At 37.2% G+C, this 17,564-nt stretch overlaps 1 protein-coding gene across 1 annotated transcript in view; it reads right to left on the bottom strand.

Moving 5' to 3' along the window:
• The window catches only part of LAMA2 (laminin subunit alpha 2), a 514,111-nt gene that overhangs the window by 154,157 nt on the left and 342,390 nt on the right, over window positions 1–17,564 (bottom strand). The window contains exons 24-29 of the mRNA XM_024551868.4: window positions 16,436–16,579; window positions 15,554–15,733; window positions 15,261–15,449; window positions 15,044–15,177; window positions 11,460–11,577; window positions 4,833–4,967 (exon numbers count right to left, since the gene is read on the bottom strand). Coding sequence (XP_024407636.2) covers window positions 4,833–4,967; window positions 11,460–11,577; window positions 15,044–15,177; window positions 15,261–15,449; window positions 15,554–15,733; window positions 16,436–16,579 — 900 coding nt within the window. The remainder of the gene's footprint in view (window positions 1–4,832; window positions 4,968–11,459; window positions 11,578–15,043; window positions 15,178–15,260; window positions 15,450–15,553; window positions 15,734–16,435; window positions 16,580–17,564) is intronic.

Genomic DNA, 17,564 nt, shown 5'->3' with positions numbered 1-17,564 from the left:
CAGCAAGGCCTAAGCATTTCTCATCTTTATATTCATAGCACCTACCATAACACCTGCAAATTGGAAATATTAACAAATGCCTCAAGAATGAAGAGACAAGTAAATCCACCTCAGTTCAAAACCTTTTGAAATTAATTTCATCTTCCAGTTTCACCTGTCCGGCTCTTTTTAATTATTGACCATCCAACACGTCAGATAACACTTCCAGCTTTATGTGCTCTGAATATTTGACAGATCTCATCCAAATCACTGATGCAGATTTTGAACAGGACAGGGTCAAACACAAAGCCTATGGCTCATCACTGAGGACACCTCTAGAGACTATCCGAGGTCACATTGTTCTGCACCTGCTACCCCATCACACCTGTTAACTGATTACCATCTGGCTCATACTTTTATCCTTTTGAGAAGATATCACAAACATTCTGTCAATCCTATTTAAACATACCAGTTTGAATCATAGATCGGACCCTTATCGGCTTATTACTTGAGCAAATTATTTAGTTTGTCTCATCGTCAGCTCATCAACTGTGAAAGAAGGAATAACCCTCATAAACTGATTGTAAGAACAACTGAGAAAAGTCTATGTATGGTAGCCAGCATTGGTCCTGGAACATACTTAGGGCTGGGCACATGGTAGCTGTCATTGTTTTTGCTGAATTTGATGTATGTTGTATCACATTTTCTGATGAATTTGATATTATAATGGGATTCAGGAAACTACAGTCTCAGATATTATATACACAGTAACCCTAGCAATTAGTTCGACATGTTTTATTTTGAGGGAACATATTCTGCTTCCTACTGAGCACTGTTTACTTTTTCCACACTTGACAGATATTGGTTAAGGAAGCAATTCTTAAATCTTACTGGAGATGAAATTCAGTCTGTTTCCACTTTCATTTATAAAATCTGGAATGGCATTTCACTTGTTTTTATCCTGTGACAAATTTTATATTTTCATAGTTTTGCAAATATTTTTCATAGATGGCTTTAAATCATATTTGTAGATTCTATCAGTACTCTAGGATATGTTACCTGGGCCTTCAAAGTTAAACTCTTTAATTAGCTGAGAGTGTGTATACTCTTTCTCACAGTCTGTAGTGGTACTTTATAGTGGATTTCAAACCTGATTCTAATATATTTTAACCAAGACTCTGCAGGCCACTTAAATTTTCTCAGCATTAATTTTCAGGGTTGTGATAAAATGCTAATAATCCCTATTTTGGTAAGGTTGTTAGATAGATTAAATAAGATTGGGTTTACTTAACCATAGTAGATTCTATTATGAGTCTATTTACTCCAGATACGGCTAATTGCTTAACCACAGATACTGATAACATTTAAGAGAACAGGACACATCAATAACGAAGACTTGTTTTTCTTTTCATTTTAAAATGAGTTGTAATTGAGTAAAAATATACTTTCACAAACTATTTGGTCTTGAGAAAGTTACTTCAGCTAGCTGAGACTTTGATATTCCATGTGTGAAATACAGGAAAAATACTGGCCATGGATGATTAAATGAGATTATATGTGTGTAGAGAAATAGAGAGATAGAAAGACAGATAGAAAGATAGATAGATAGATGTGTTATATATAAATTCTGAAAATCTATCTATCTGTCTGTCTGTCTACCTATGTACCTACCTACCTATTATGTCTGTGTGTGTACTAATTAGTGTTAATTCACTTACTTTCTCTTCCCTTCCTTGCTTGGAGTTCAGTATTACCAATATTTTACTCTTCCATTTTTAAGAAAATTTTCCTTAAGAGGCAATAGTCACTGAGCTATTAATAACAACATGGCTATGTGTAGGATTTACTAATGCCTGGGATGAAGCAACACCTCTCTTGTGTCATTGTGAATTATAAAGAGAATAGTTGCAAAACGATGTGCATTTTATTTAGCATTTGAAATAATTAGCCTGTAAAGTTTTCTCTAGTTTTGTTTCTTCTCTATCCCATATTTTTGAAGAAAAGTGTAAAGGAAAAATAGATGAGTGAGAACATGTAGCATGAGATAATAGTCTTTACCTGTTTTGATTAATTATCATCTTATTGGTTTTAGACCATAAATTGTAGATAAAATGCATGTTAATTATTATCTTTATCATCATCATATGCATCATTATTACTATCACTTCTATGGAGCTTACTATGTGCTAAGTACTCCACTGAATCCTTATAAAAAACTCTATGACTAAGACCGTTATTATCTTCACTTAATAAATGAGAAAACTAAGACCCCAATTAGGTTATATAAACTGCCTGCGCTTCCACAGCGCATAAAAGATGAAGGCAGAGACCCCAGAGTCGTGCTTATGACCATTACACCAAAGCAGAGGGCGTTGTGTTGTGCAATGGACAGGATGTTAAACTGGCACCCACACTACTGCGGGAATCAGTCTGCTTCAGTTTCCTCAGCTACAGCATCGAAGCAATAATGGTTATTTCCTATTTGCCTCAAGGGGTTGTTTCAAAGACAGACAAAGTTGTCTAAATTCAAAACTTGTAAATTCCTTGAAGTAACATATAATACATCAGAGCACAACAGTTTACACAAGCTGTGCATGTCTGATGCACATATGTATTTATTTTTCACTTCATCTAGGGTTATCTCAGAAAATAGATCAGTATTTACAATTCTTAAGGCAAAGATAGAGCTAAAACAGCCAATGGTCCAAAAAGCACAGTAGATAGACAACTTTTATCCTAAAAAATAAAATTAAACTGTGTCCTTTATGAATTACTCTAAATTAATCACATAAAGTATAGATGCCTCTGTTTAAAATAACTGTGAAGATTGCATAAGAGAAAGAAATGCATTTAATTCTCACTTAAGAATGTATATTTGACTTTGTATGGTAAACTCACAATGAAATACAGGTCATGTGTCATAGAATTATACATTTGAAACATATATCATTTTATTAACCAATATTACCTAATATAATAAAAATAAAATTAAAAAAATAAAAGTGATAGAGATGGTATTTGAATTCTTGTCTGGCTTCTCCAAGTTTGCCCTCAGTGTTGTCTTCTGTAGGTTCACAAAAGCTTATTCTTATTGATAAAAAAAAAAAGAATGTATGAATTAACCCGTCTCCTCATATTATCTATTTAATTTTACAAGCCAGCAGACTGGTGAAGTACTACTACACTGAAATCAAGAAGTAATTATTTCAGGAATTCAAGGATGGTTAATATAATCTAATTGATATTATCATTCATCATTCTATGTAAGACAAAAAGTATATATAATCATATCTTAAACACATCTTCACCTCCACTACATTCCTCACAAATAAGCATATGGTAAATTTAATAGCCAACTTGATTTTAAAAAGAAATCTTTTTTTTTAATCCTCACCAGAGAATATGCTTTTATTGATTTCAGAGACAGAGAAAGAAAGAGAGAGAGAGAGGTTGGCATTGATATGCCTAGCAACGGGCAAAACTGGGAAAACAAGGACCTTACCCCCGGGGTAACCTTTCCTCCTCCAGCATATTGTTTGCTGGTCATGCGGTTTAAACTCCCTGCCCTTTTATATTGCTGGTCAGGCAGCTCAGACCGTTCCCTGACCTTCCTCCCAGATACGTTGCTAGTCATGTGAGTTAGACTTCCTTAGAGGGGGAAGGAACAAAGGGGCTGAAAAACAGCCCTTAAGCATTAAGACCCCAGGACAATGAAGTTCTGACATGCATCAAATACATCTGGGCCTTCGTTGTGTTTCAGCTCCAGGCCCAGAAAAGAAACAAAATCAGACAAGTGACACCATGGCTGACATCAGAACCCCCTGCTTGGCACTGAACAATCAGTGGAGACCATGACCCTGAAAGGACACACCTGGAAAGCTGATGAATATTCCATTGAGATCCTCCCCTGAGACCTCCCCTGAAATCCGCCCCCCAAAAGCTGGTAGGACTGAGGATGCTCTGGCATGCCCACACCTTTACCCAACCCCTTCCCCCAGGCATGTTTTCCTTGCCTCTCCCTTTCTTCTAAGCTCCAAGGACCCTTCTTTTGCCTCTGTAACCTGTTTCTTGAGCCTGTTTCTTCTAGGGCTCCCTTCTTCTACATCTATGGCTTTCAAAACAAACTTTCTCTTATAGTTTGAGTCTTGCCTCTGAATTCTTTCTTAGCTGGAACTCATGTACTGGTCCAGCCCCACTGGTCTAACACCTAGTGCCTTTTCACCCACCAACAGGAACATACTGAAGTAACTAACTAGTGAGAGCAGCTGGAATTCTAAGGGAAATGGTGAAATTATGGAATATTCTATTAAAGATTAAAAAGATTTTACAGAATATCTAGTAATATAATATGCTTACTCTATATATATTAAAAAAAACAGAACATAAAAAAACAGCACCTGTGGTATTATTATTATATAAATCATATTTATGAACACATGCATAAAATTGATAGGAAATACCTAAAATATAAAATGTTTATCTTAAGTTGAATTTTGGATGACTTTAATTTTTTCTTAATACTTCTCTATATTTTCAAATTCCTTATAAAAAACTTATTTTTGTTTATAATCAGAAAAACCCTTGTGTGATTTTTACATAAATAGTTGTATCCTTTGTTGTTGTTCTAAGATGCTATTAATATTTTGACCTGAATAGTAGTTTTCCCAATTATCATTTTTAAGTTACTTTAAAAAATGTATAATATGATAAATGCCATTTTTTCCTGCATGTTTTATTTCACACACACACATACACATTCCCTGCAGTTTAGCTGGCCTCTGCTCACAGTGTCTGAGCATGTGTAAAGAGAAATGAACATATAGACCTTGTTCGACAAAGGCTCCAGTGAATACCTGGCATATGGAGGTTTCAGGGTCACAGAGGCTGCTGTGTCCATTACACTGGCATGGAACACAGGTGCCCAGAGTTGGCCCAGGAGTGCGGCTGCCCGGCCCAGAATGTAGTCGATAAAATCCTGGCATGCATGTCTGAAAGAAAAAGAAGCCAATTAGAACAGCCACCTTGGAAATCTTGCTTTAGCAACACTTGGCTTCTCAGTGTAGTTACAAAGGACTTCTTTCCCCCTCGCCTGCATAAGAGACAACATCACTTCCATACACAAGTGGAGATTTTGATTCCTAATGTGCAGTTCTGCCTGGTCCCTAGAGTGTATAGGCCACATCTGTGTCATCATATTTTAGCAAAGAAAAGCGGTCATTTGCATATACCACTCAACCTAAAATGCTTCCAGTAGTCCTCTTTTTCTTGAGGAAGAGATTTGTTTTTAAATAAAATTGTCCTATGAGGTAAAAAGAAATTTCCAATGTTTTTTACAACCTAAAATCTGCTTCTATTGTGCTTGATGGATAACTAACAAGTATCCAAAAAGACTCAGAAAAATCAAATAAATAAAAAAGTGTCATGGTTACATTATTTATAATGGTATAATTTAAAGACTATCATAGTAAGAAATTCAAAATAATAAAAGCTCTACACATCTTGGAAATATGAGGCCACTAATAAAATTTATATTTCTCTGATCTTTTTTTTAAATTTTGCAATAAAAGTCTGAGAGCAAACAGAAAACTGCTAGCAAAGCTGACATGCAAAATGAAGACTTCATCCTCATTTGAGTTTATTACATAAATGTATCAAAAACATCTGACTTTCTGGAAGGAAGCCCACAGCTCTTACTTTCTCTGGAGAATGAGAACAGTCTTATGCCCTGGGCTCAGGCTTCATATGTAAAGCTGTTCTCTTTATCAGGCTCTGATTTATGAGGAACAGGTAGTTTTTCAGGTACCACTGAAGATTATAAAGGGACTGTTTTATTACTGTGGCTTTGTAGGATTTTTTTCACAGGCTATCTCCTTCCCATTGTTGAAAGAAAAGTGGTTGCTGAATAAGCAGAGGAAAAAATGGATTAGGAACTTCTTAACGCCTCTGCATCCTTTGGGTTCTGAACCAGGTCCTCCTTAGTGGAATATGCAAAGAAGTTCCTTACAAAGAGAAAAAGATCAATAGTCAGTGCTCCTTGTTTATTTTGGTTCAGTTAATGTGAAAGAACCTCGGTTAAGCACAAGAGTCTCTGCTTTTATCATAGTCTATAAAAAATTCTAATGAGATTTAATAATGTCTCAGCTTTGAGCAAGCTGATAAAACCAGGAATAGTATTCAAAATATTTTGAGCCTTACTTGTCTTCTTGTCTTATGGTGGATGTAATGATATATTTTAATAAGTTTATTCATATCATTAAAAACCAAGGTTGATTTTTCCATTTTTTACCAAAGAAAGTCTTGAAATTATGGCTGAGGAATTCATTTAAGCATAATCAAAGAAACACTTCAAAGTATGTTTAAAAATACCACACTGTGGATTGTTCCAATTCTTTAGCATGCTGACTGTAAAATAAAATTGGATTTTCTTTACGTGGATTTATCCTTGGACACCTATGTAATTATTGTCATTTTACTGGTATATTTATTTGGTGTGTGTGTTTAAAAATCGCAGATTGAGAGTCCCTAGATCTCCTTTATATCTCAAGCAGAAGTTTAAGATACGTCCTAGAAAAAGAACAAAGAAGCACTTTCATTGAAGAATCATATGATATTCAATACTATAGACTACAACTCTAAGATGAGTGCCACAGGTAAACTTCACTGTAACACACACTCGATTTCCCCTCTTACTATGGCTCTCCCTGGAAAAATAGTAGGACCTCTACTGGGAGACCAAGCCAGAGCTCCAAGGGGAGCTCTGTGTAGAACCTTCCAGACCTATCTAGATGGTTCTCACCCCTGGCTGAGCAGCGAATCATCTGAGAAGTTTTAAATACTGATGCTTGGCTTCACCTCCAGAGATTCGAATTTAATTGCTGGAGAGCAGGGCCAGGGTTTGTTTTAAAACTCTTAGGGAGGCGTGATAAGCAGCTGGGATTGGGAAATGCCTGCATGTTCCTCCTCTGTGTGTCTTTAAAGGGCACACAGACTCTGGTAGTGCAACATGAACGAACATGGGAGCCCTGGCTCGACAAGGTAGTCTTGTCTGGGGACACAGGCAAGGCTCTTGGTGTCACTAAGACATAGTTTCCTCATCCCACATGTGAGCAGGTATATGGCTCCAGATGGTTTCTGAAGTTTCTTTCGGTTCTAAGATGCTAGATCAATTTTGTTTCCTTACAGATTAGATTTCTAAGGGTGATCAAAGGAGATCACATGGAAGGTTATCAGCGGGGGAAAAGATACAGGGAAAAGAAGCATAAATGGTAGGTAGAAAATAGACAGGGGGAGGTTAAGAGTAGTATGGGAAATGGAGAAGTCAAAGAATTTATACATACGACACATGGACATGAACTAAGGTGGGGTGCGGTGGGGGATGCTGGTGGGAAGGGGGTGCAGGGTGGAGTAAAGGGGAGAAAAAATGGGACAACTGTAGTAGCATAATCAATAAAATATATTTAAAAAAGAAAATGAAAAAAACTTCCACGTTGCAACAGTTAGAAACTTTAAAACACACTTTTTAAAGGAATGGGGCATATTTATGTCTGTTTAATCCCCTCTTTTTCTGAATCCTCTTTGTATTTATTCTTTCCACTTAAAAATTTTTTGAGGGTGTTTTTCAATAGCAGACTCAGTGGACTGGGAAAAATTCATGAGAATGATTGCATTTGAGTTGGGAACAAAAGAGGAAAGATAACAGCTACTTTTTATTTTACTTATTTTTTTTCTTTTTCTTTTTTATTGGCGTTCGAGTACTTTGTAAAGTCCTGCCTAAAATCTTTTCTGGAACAAAATTGAGAATTAAAGAGAAGCAAATAAACAAACACTGTTCTAATTTTTATCCCTTTTTTAAAAATCCAAACTCTTTCAAAGTTTCCTTGTGCTAAAATTATTCATCCCTCAATATTCTTCTGCTCTCTTTCCATATTTAATTAATTTTCATAATATGATATCTCATCAAAATGTTAGAGTCAAATTCCCTCAAACATGTGGGAGGGTGGACAGAAGGGAACGTGAGACAAACAGGGTGATGTGTCAATATGCTTCAGGAGCAGAGTCACACAACACCTGTGTCTCTCCACAGAGTGTGACAAAACAGATACTTGTACTATTGAAAATAAAAGCACTATCTTGTATGTTTATGGGGGCTTTGCAATCAGGCAATCCCTAGTTTAATTCCTGTTTACCACTTACTACGCATGATTTTGTGCAGGTTTTGTATACGATGGGCCTCAGTTTTCTCACCTGGAATATAAGGATGTTGTATAGTGTAATAGGTGGATATAAATGCTCGTATGTCTAGGTGCTCTGAAACAGATGTGTCTAGGTCCCAATTACAGTTTTGCTGTTCTCTAGCTGTGGGATCATGGATAGGTTTCTTAACTTGCCTGGGTTTCCATTTCCTCACCTGTCAAATGGGGCACATATCACATACTGAGTGATGTTGGTGTAAATGTATTAGGAAATATGCTTGACATTGTGAAGGAGACAGTGAGCACTTGATAAAGGGTAAGTTTCATTTTTATAGGGTTGTGATCAGGATTAAATGAAATAAATGTATCCTTAGTGCTTAACATATAATAAATCAATGTGGGTGCCTCTATCCCAGATAATTTTTAAAATATAGTCATTGAGAACATATTAAGAAAAAAGGCAACAGTGGTAGCTCTAAGGTACATTGGGAAACAAAACTACAATGTAGGCCCCCTATCCTCAATATTTGTATGTACCTGCACAGAGTCTTCGGATCTTTCATGTGCAACAGAAATGGCAAAGGTTAACCCAAGAGTTGTGTGTGTGTCAAAAGAAAAGTCTGCGTTCACTATTCTGTCTTCTGAATTTAATGAGCTGATCATAGGTATAAACTGTTGGGGGTTTAAAAGCCATATTTTTACTAGACAAAAGTGACAGCTTCTGAGTGAGACATCAGCTCTTTAACTGTGGGCCAAACGTCCTATCAAACCTGGGGGAGGGGAAAGAGGTTGAAATGATCAATTGATGACCTACACATTTCCGTTTTCCATAATCTTATTGCCGAGAACCATGTATTCAGTGGTGAATATTTTTCATTTCTCCACTCAACCTAACCTGAGTTTAGGTCAGTTTAGGCAGCCATGTTAACTGAGAGGACGGTGAGAAGTAGCTTAGATGTTAAGTATGTTAAATTCAATGTCTCCCACAACAATTTGTGTGGTGAGGAAACTGTGCCTTTTATTTGACTTCTAAAGGTAATATGGTCTCTGCTTCAAGTCATAAACTGGAATAAGGAGGCATTTCTAGAACTAACATTTTCAATAGACAGAGCTGCAATGTCATAACACTATACAGGTAAAACGCAAAGGCTAAACGTCTTCCCACATGGCTATATTTTCAGTGGTGACAAACACTTCATTTTATTTGATTGCATTATATCTTGGGTAGAAAACATGAAACGAAAAGCTCATAATTGCAGACATCTCTAGAAAAGCATGCATTTGGCAAAAATATGGTAAAGGAATTGCTTTGTGTATTCATGACCCAAAGCATATGTTACTGATGTGGGGGGTGTTATTTCCAACCTGTCCTTAGCTCTTGCTTTGATAAGCAGATTTTATGCCTGGGTAATCACACTTTCGAATCAAGATGAATTATAAATAAGGTATATAAGGGATTAAAAGCAATGGGTTGTGGAGAGTACCTCAAGTACCTTACTATGAGAGATAGGCCTTTATCCCCATCTCTCCACTCAGATATTACTGTACTCATTGTCTGCAAATAGGAGCCCAAGCGAAATTCATGAAGAATAGTTGAAGTGACCAAAGCCTGTGATAATTTGCATGTATTTCTAGTTTTTCTTGATTTTCTTCACTTATCATTTACTTCATTTTTGCTAATTCATATTTTCATATAATGATAGAAAATTATTAAGTGTAATGGGAAAGCATGTTGTAGAACATACTATTTAAAAAAAACCTACCGATCACAATAATGAGAGATTTTAACATTTAAAATATGGAATGAAGGTAGACTACATTGAAATAATTTGCTATTCCATTAACATTTTTGTTCATAAGTGAACAGTAGTATTATTTTACATAAATGCAGAAAAAGTATAGCTGTAGTAACTTTCTCTTCAAGATATCTACAGGTCAATCTTCACTACTTACTGAATAGCAAGATAATATCACAGAATCAGAAAATTTTAGAACTTCAAAAGCCAATCCCTAAGTTTTTAGATTGGGTAACTATATAACAACTAAGGCCTATAGCAATTAAGGAATTGACTAAGGTTACACAGTGAGTCAGAAGTATAGCCAAATACTTCTTAAGACAAAAAAAATAAATTCATTCTTTTCTAGAAGAATCTCATGTTCTTACTGTCTCTACCTTTAAGTCTTACATGGTCATTGGAAACATAGCATATTTCGTATGCACCATACTCACTATCTCTTTTTTCACATATACACTGTATGTGCATATGTGTATTTGGGTGGGTTGTATATATAAGTGCAATGTATATATGTACTGGTATGTGTACAAATATATATATATATATACACAAATATACATATGTACATATATATATTTGTTATATATGTATATGTAGGGGTTCTGATTTAATAATGAGATGGATTATTTGATGTTATTAGACCAAATGGACACATTCAAATGACTATTGCCCTTCAGAACAGTCACAAGCAAAACTATAACCTTATTCCAGGGACGTTTCCCAAGATATTGGCAGTTATTCTTAGGAAATTGTCCTCTGAAAAACCTGGAACCCATATGAGGTTACTAAGTCGAGTGACACTTTGGTTTACAATGGGGCTTTCACATGCATGTTTTCATTTACATTAATCCTCACAATGGTTGTGCAGGCTAACAACCTGGGGTCTGGAGACAGGGGGAGCAAATGCCCTGCCCAAGAGGTACAGCTAGGTAGGGTTCACCAAAGCCAACTTGCTTTTCCTGTTCATTGCACTGTGCCACCTCTCGAGGGGTTTACATTTATCATTTTCAAGCTGTACTTCACTTTTAACCTGGTGTCGTCACATAGCTTCTCAAATCCTATTTACAAAAGAAGACGTATAAAATTATTTATGAATATATCAACACACAGACTGATAATGACTCAGTCCACTAATAACACCACCAACCTACTGCAGTTTCAGTGTCTCCAACGGGTCAGGAGAGGTGCCAGGAAAATAAACCAAACGTAATAAACGGGCCTTATGAACACATTATTTTCTGACTGCTCCATATTTTTACAGACTTTTTAAGGTTTATAAAATATTTCCCTTCAGATGTGACTCCTACTCCTGGGTAAGAACAGCATCCTGCTCCTCTTACTGTGTCTCTCACTGTGAGAGGAAGAGCAGATAAAATGGGGTGAGGGTACGCATGGGAGTAGAACGGACTGCAGCAACAGCAGCTCTGAGAGTATTTCTGTTTGGTTAGGTAAGAGAGTTGGGCTTAAGCAGGTTAAGTAGGGACCAGCTTACCTCACAGGACAAACCAGAGTAGCCCGGAGGACAATCACATTTTTCGATCAAGCGAGCTGCAGGAGTCACTGCTGTTACCGGTCCTTGTTCAGCGACCTCCATTGAGATTTCAGAAATGCTGGCACAGCAAGCATATACTTAGATTACCAGGCAGCAAGTTAAGATCACCTAGCAAACAGTCAATCCCACAACCAGAGTGCTCTCAGGTTTTTGTCATTCTATTGCTTGGAAGCTGCCTAAAATTTAGGAACTTATGCACTACATCTGATTCTTGCATCTTTGCTTCCTCAAAGGTTGAGATTATACATTTGCCAAATATTCACATAAATCATAAGGAGTTTAGTACATTAGATGTCTGAAATCCTGTTGAGAAGTTATTATAAAGATCCCTCCCCGTCAACTTTTAAAATGGGAGTGGCTTCAGGTAGACTTGGCCAGGTAATTAGATTTTCACATTATTTCAGACAGACGCCCATGGTCCTTCCCCGTTAGAACCGCCCCTACAGTCACTAGTGAAACGGCTTTTCCTTTACAACCCACGCTGATTTCTTCCTCTTGAGTTTCTGAATGTCCTCCTAAAACATTAGAAAACCATCTAGAAAATAATGATTGAGCATAATCGAATACTACTGATTTTTTTCTGATGATGAAGTATTTTCAAATCAGTATTTTGTTTAACTTTATTAAATAAATTCTTCAAGTAACTTAACTTATGCTCCTTATTGGTGGAAAGGTCCTTATAATTGAAAAAAAATTCACAGCAAAAACATTGTTACCCTTTTCATTAATTTGAAATTATGCATAAAAATATATACAGTTCATAAACCCAGACTATTTCATGACTTGCTAATAACATGAAATGTTCTGAAAATAAACATCTAAATGAGACAGTGAATAGTTTTGCTCCAATAAAAGGCACCTCTGGTGGCGTAAGCAGCTTGAATCATAAACTTTATAGCAGGTATAAATAAGTTTTATTGACACTGAATTATGAGTGCGCATTTTGACTTCGCTAGCATCAGAATCTGCAGTCTGAAGATCAGCCAGCTCTTGTGAAACACACGTTCAGTTAAAATTCAGATTTTGCTTTATCCTCTTTGAAGGACACACAGCAGTGGTGACCTGCAAACAAACCCTTCTCCTCCTATAAGAATGACTCTGCCTTTAGGTTCCCCTGGGTTCTCTGTTGGGGGAAAAGGTAGCTTGGTGTTTGTGGACAAGTCAGCCCCACTGGCATCTCATGGTGTTTCATAACCTGTGGATTTATTAGAAGAGTCTTTCCTTTTCTTGCACATGCTTGTACACAACAGACTTGTGAGTATTTAAAAAACCAAGTGAAACTTGAATGGGATCAACAACAGATGTTTCTATAATATATTGCTTTTTTCTCAGGAGGTTAGAGAGCAACTGTCTTTCCTGAATCAGGGACTTAGCCAAATTCAAGCTTTTTTTCAAATGAAAACAGAAATACAAAGTTGTTATATCCTTCAAATAAATGTAAGAGAAGACAAAAGCAGAGGAAAAACCCAGCATTGAAAATATGAACAAAGTCTGAATCTCAAACCACATGTATAGTAACTCTTCAACTCTCTGCTTCTGAGACTTACTTAAACTTGTAACTGAGTGAACCTGCAGAGTTTTGTCTTAACTACTTCGGGGGCAAGAGTCAAAATTATCTTTTGACTTTGTCACAATTCCACTGTCTTACAAAATCAAGGGCTAATCTCTTACTTCGCTTGTCCTTATTGTTGCCAGATGATGACTCTCATTTTTATTGAGCCTAGAAGAAATGTGGCCTTTATTTATTTTGAAGTTGCCAAAAAAATGATCTCTTAAGCCAAAAAATATTATTTAGTGAGGAATGTGAAATAAGGTCATAAGGGAAAGAGACTTATAAGGAAAAAAGACACGCTCACCACGTAGGAAGATGGAATGTGTGTGAGAGAGCCAAAGAAAGAAAAATGAAAAATGCATGACAGCATTGTCAGACCCACTAACAAGGGTTCCGTGCACCACCACGCTCTTTTACTGCAGCACAGAACAGCTTGCAAATTAATTTGTCTGCACACTCACCAAGTTGTTTGCTATCTTCTATGACATGTGAACCTGCTTTGGCTTCTACCACCTAATTTACATTTATTTGATATTTAAATTAATTAACAAGATAGCTGACAGTGTATATTTGGTACATGCTTTTATATTATTTCACATAAAATAATCTCTTGTTAGAAGCAAAAGCTATGAAAGGAAAACCAAAGGAATACAGATTTGCAAGTGAATGTTGGCCCTTGATTTAACCTCTTACTTTTGGTATAATCAGAAAAGCAATACGGATCTTCTGCATGAAAGACAAGGATTTCTGTTATAGGGTTAGCACAGTGTAAACATTGGAAATGTATTTTTATATTCATTGGTTTGCCATGAGACGTTACATAATTTTTTTGTTTTCTTTCCCTGGACTGGTCTACAAATTTATTTTACAAGACTACTTTCAAATATCTATCGATTTCTTATTCTTACAGGACATAACAGAGAAAATGAAATGCCAGAGAAATTGAGAATACGTGTGTGAACTCAACTCAACTTTCTGCCTCCACAGTACAAAAACCTCTGGGCGACTCCTCATTGTATCTCATTGGGTAAGTTGCCCCTTCCACTCAGAGAACATGACTACGTGTGCTCATGATGTTGAAGTCTCATGGCATCTCCATTCCTTGCCCTCTCTTTATTCCATAATTTTGAAATGTAATCCTTGCTATTGACTTCATTCCCCATGGTGTGTAAACACGCTTACTCCTCTTTGAGATTTAACAATCACCCCTTGAACTTTGGTATTATCTCACTCCTCCCTTTTACAATTATGTTCATGGAAAACACTAGTCTATACTCACAATATTAGGTTCAATGTGTCCCACTTATTCCTCAAAACGTTGAGACTATTTCTTCCAAAAAACTGCACTAAAACTGGCAGTAAGAATGTCACCAGTGTGATCCTAAGGGTCAGTGGCAGAAAGTCTCATTTTAATGGACCTTTTGTGTCATATAGAAACAGTATTTATTTTTGTTGTTCTTCTGTGCTCTTTTCTGTTTGGTGTGATTCCCAATCTTTCCGCATCATGTTGCACCAGGAAAATGGCAGCATCGTCTGGGGCACTGGGGTGAACAGTGCAGATGAGAACACACATGGGTGAGAGAGTTGGGACCGCCTTCTCTCTGCCCGGTGGCCCTGAGGGTTTAGGGAGGTTGTTTTCTCAGCTATCTTGCAGCCTATTTACAGCACAACAGCTCATTATCTCTGCCCTATTGGCCATCCTCTCCTGAAGTTCTGACTGATACCTAAAACTCACTATGTCAAAGGTCAGTTCACCACTTTTACCCCTTAAACCCGCTTCTCAACCTATTTTCCTTTTTGGGGAAATGGCAGTAACTCCCACCAGGTGATCTGGAAGCCATCTTTGATTTGTCTTCTCTCAACACGCTCCCAAACCAAATACTTCTAAATTTTTATTGCCTGATGTCTTACCGATCTTCCCTATAGACTCTAGAATAAGAACTTAACTTGGGTATTTTCTATTAGAGTTTACCTGCTTTGTCTCATCACATTTCCATATGTAGCCTTGATAAGAATATAATGGATATCAAAGAGTACATTCAAGAAGTCTTCATGGGTCACAGTTCTACTGACTCGAGGATCATCACCATAATATTTCCACTCTTTCTGTTAACAAGAAAGTGAACTACTTTGATGAAACTGAATGTAAAACCATTGACATCCTTGCACCAAACAACTAGTAACCTTACCTCTGTCATTTCGATTTCATGCCTTGTCAGTTGGCCAATTAGAGGAGCAGCCATATGCCTGATGATAACCCTAGCGTGAGCTGGAGTCCCACCTCGAATGATAACTTGAGGATTATATGTAAAGAAACCTGTCTCTTCTCTTGCCTCAAAATAGATAGTATACTTGAGTTTTCCGCCATAGGCCATCAACTGACAAAATAAAGTGAGGGGCAAGGAGTTAGGTAAATCTCCACATGGATTTCTAAAACATGTTTTGCTTTGTTCTCATGTGACTTCAAAGTTCTTGTCCTTACCTTCTTTCCTTCAAATTGCTCTGGAAGTTTCCAATAAAAAGGTTCCAAATGGAGATCTTGTCTCACCCGATCCATGTTGGCAACAATCTCTGGATCTTGAAAATCAATGCCTTTGGTAGTTGTGTGCTGCAGGGCCTCATCCACCAGGGGCAGAATGGTCTGCTCAGGCTTCAGAGTCACCTGCAAGGGATCGGATCCCAGCAGGAGGCTGAGTTCAAGTCTTTTGGGCACCCCTTTGAAACCAAGTCATGGACAGCATGTCTACCTGCAGTGCCATCCCCATTCCGATGAGCAGTTTTCCCAAGAAACAGAGCTAGAGCCTAATGAGCAAATAGGGCATGGGAACAAATCTTTCTGACTCACTGGCACAGGGAAAACCACACCACCTGTGAAAACTGAAGACTTTTACATTAACAAAAAGTAGCATTTAAAAGTAGGAAGAGTTAAAGGAAAATGTCAGTAAAAATAAACACGCTTCCACCCTAAAAAATCTATGATTCTCGAAGGCTGGCTGGAGTAAGTGTGCAAGGAGCCTGGTGTTCATGAGTACATTAGCACAGATCAGCATTCACGCTCCGCAGTCCTCACTCTTCAGAATGCAGCTTCTCCCAATCCCCAGACAGGTGTCCCTTGCAGGGTTTCCCCTTTTCCCTTGGCATCTATTTCTTTATAACAACAAATGAACTATTTTTAAGGAAAATTAAAAAAGGCATTTACTCTAACCCTCTAAAGGCACACGGTCCCTTTACCATTTTGAGATGTGCACAGGGGGAAAGGTTGCTTAAATGTTTTGCCATTTCCTCCTAGCCCTCAGTGCCCAGCTAAAAGATGCCAGCAGGGATGACATTATACCATTACATGGCTCAGCAGGTCCTCACTCACCCTCGTGCGGATCAGTCCTTCCGCTTCAGAGCACTGAGTAGTGGTGCCAAAGCAATAGCAGCTGCTGCATCCAAGTGGGTTCTTGGCATCAAGTCCGAATTTGCCAGACCGGCACCTGTCACAGTGGACACCTTCCACATGCACCTGAAGAAGGATGAGAGTTCCCCAGTGTTCATAACAGTGCAGTTGTGAGAGAAATGAACTTGAGAATAAATAACAGGAGCACATGTTTTAAAAATGAAAAAAAAATCATTGAGTATTGTACTTCACATCTCAAATGGTAGTTCATGTAGATAATCCTGTTGAGATTGCATGAGTCTAAAATATGCCTTATTTATACATAAGCACATTATCAAAGATATTGTATACTGTTTTTAAATCTAAGCAGCACATTTTCTACTATTCTGCTGTGAACAGTATGAAAGAGTCATGAGAATTTAAAGTGCAAAATAAAAACTTCGACTCCTAAACAGTGATGTGATGCAAAAAGTAGATGTAAACAAGAGACAGGATATTAAAATGTAGATTTATAAAATTATTGTTATGTAATGTGTATACAATCATTAATGTGTATTAAATATAAACAGTAATGGAAACATAAAGGATTAAATAAAACATAACATAAACAAATATAATGTGCAGGCATAATTAAAATATATAACAATGCAGCATTGTATTTTGGATTTTGTTTCAGGGCCCTGAGTGGCAGAGGCTGCCTTTTCTTAAACTCTCAAGATTGTTTTAGCAAACAAAATATAACCAGAGACATTGAAGTTAAGAACAATCTAACAATAGCCGGGGGGGGGGACACTGGGAAGAGGGGATACAGGAACTACTATAAAGGACACATGGACAAAATCAAGGGGGAGGGTGGAGGTGGGGGAGGGAGGTGGGTTCAGCTGGGGTGGGGTGGAGGGATGGGGAGAAAAGGCAGACAACTGTAATTGAATAACAATAAAAATTAAAAAAAAATTCACCTGTGGGGGAAAAAAAAAGATTGTTTTAGCAATCACAGCCTGGATGTCATCCTTCTGTGTTTCTGTCCCTCTCCATATTGACTTTTTCTTGAAAAGATACCTGTGACCCAGTCTTAATTGCATTTACCCTGAAATTGATTTTTCAGATACAT

The sequence above is a fragment of the Desmodus rotundus genome, chromosome 11 (assembly GCF_022682495.2).
Source record: "Desmodus rotundus isolate HL8 chromosome 11, HLdesRot8A.1, whole genome shotgun sequence".
NCBI lineage: Eukaryota > Metazoa > Chordata > Mammalia > Chiroptera > Phyllostomidae > Desmodus > Desmodus rotundus.
This window is presented reverse-complemented; position numbering and strand designations above follow the sequence as displayed.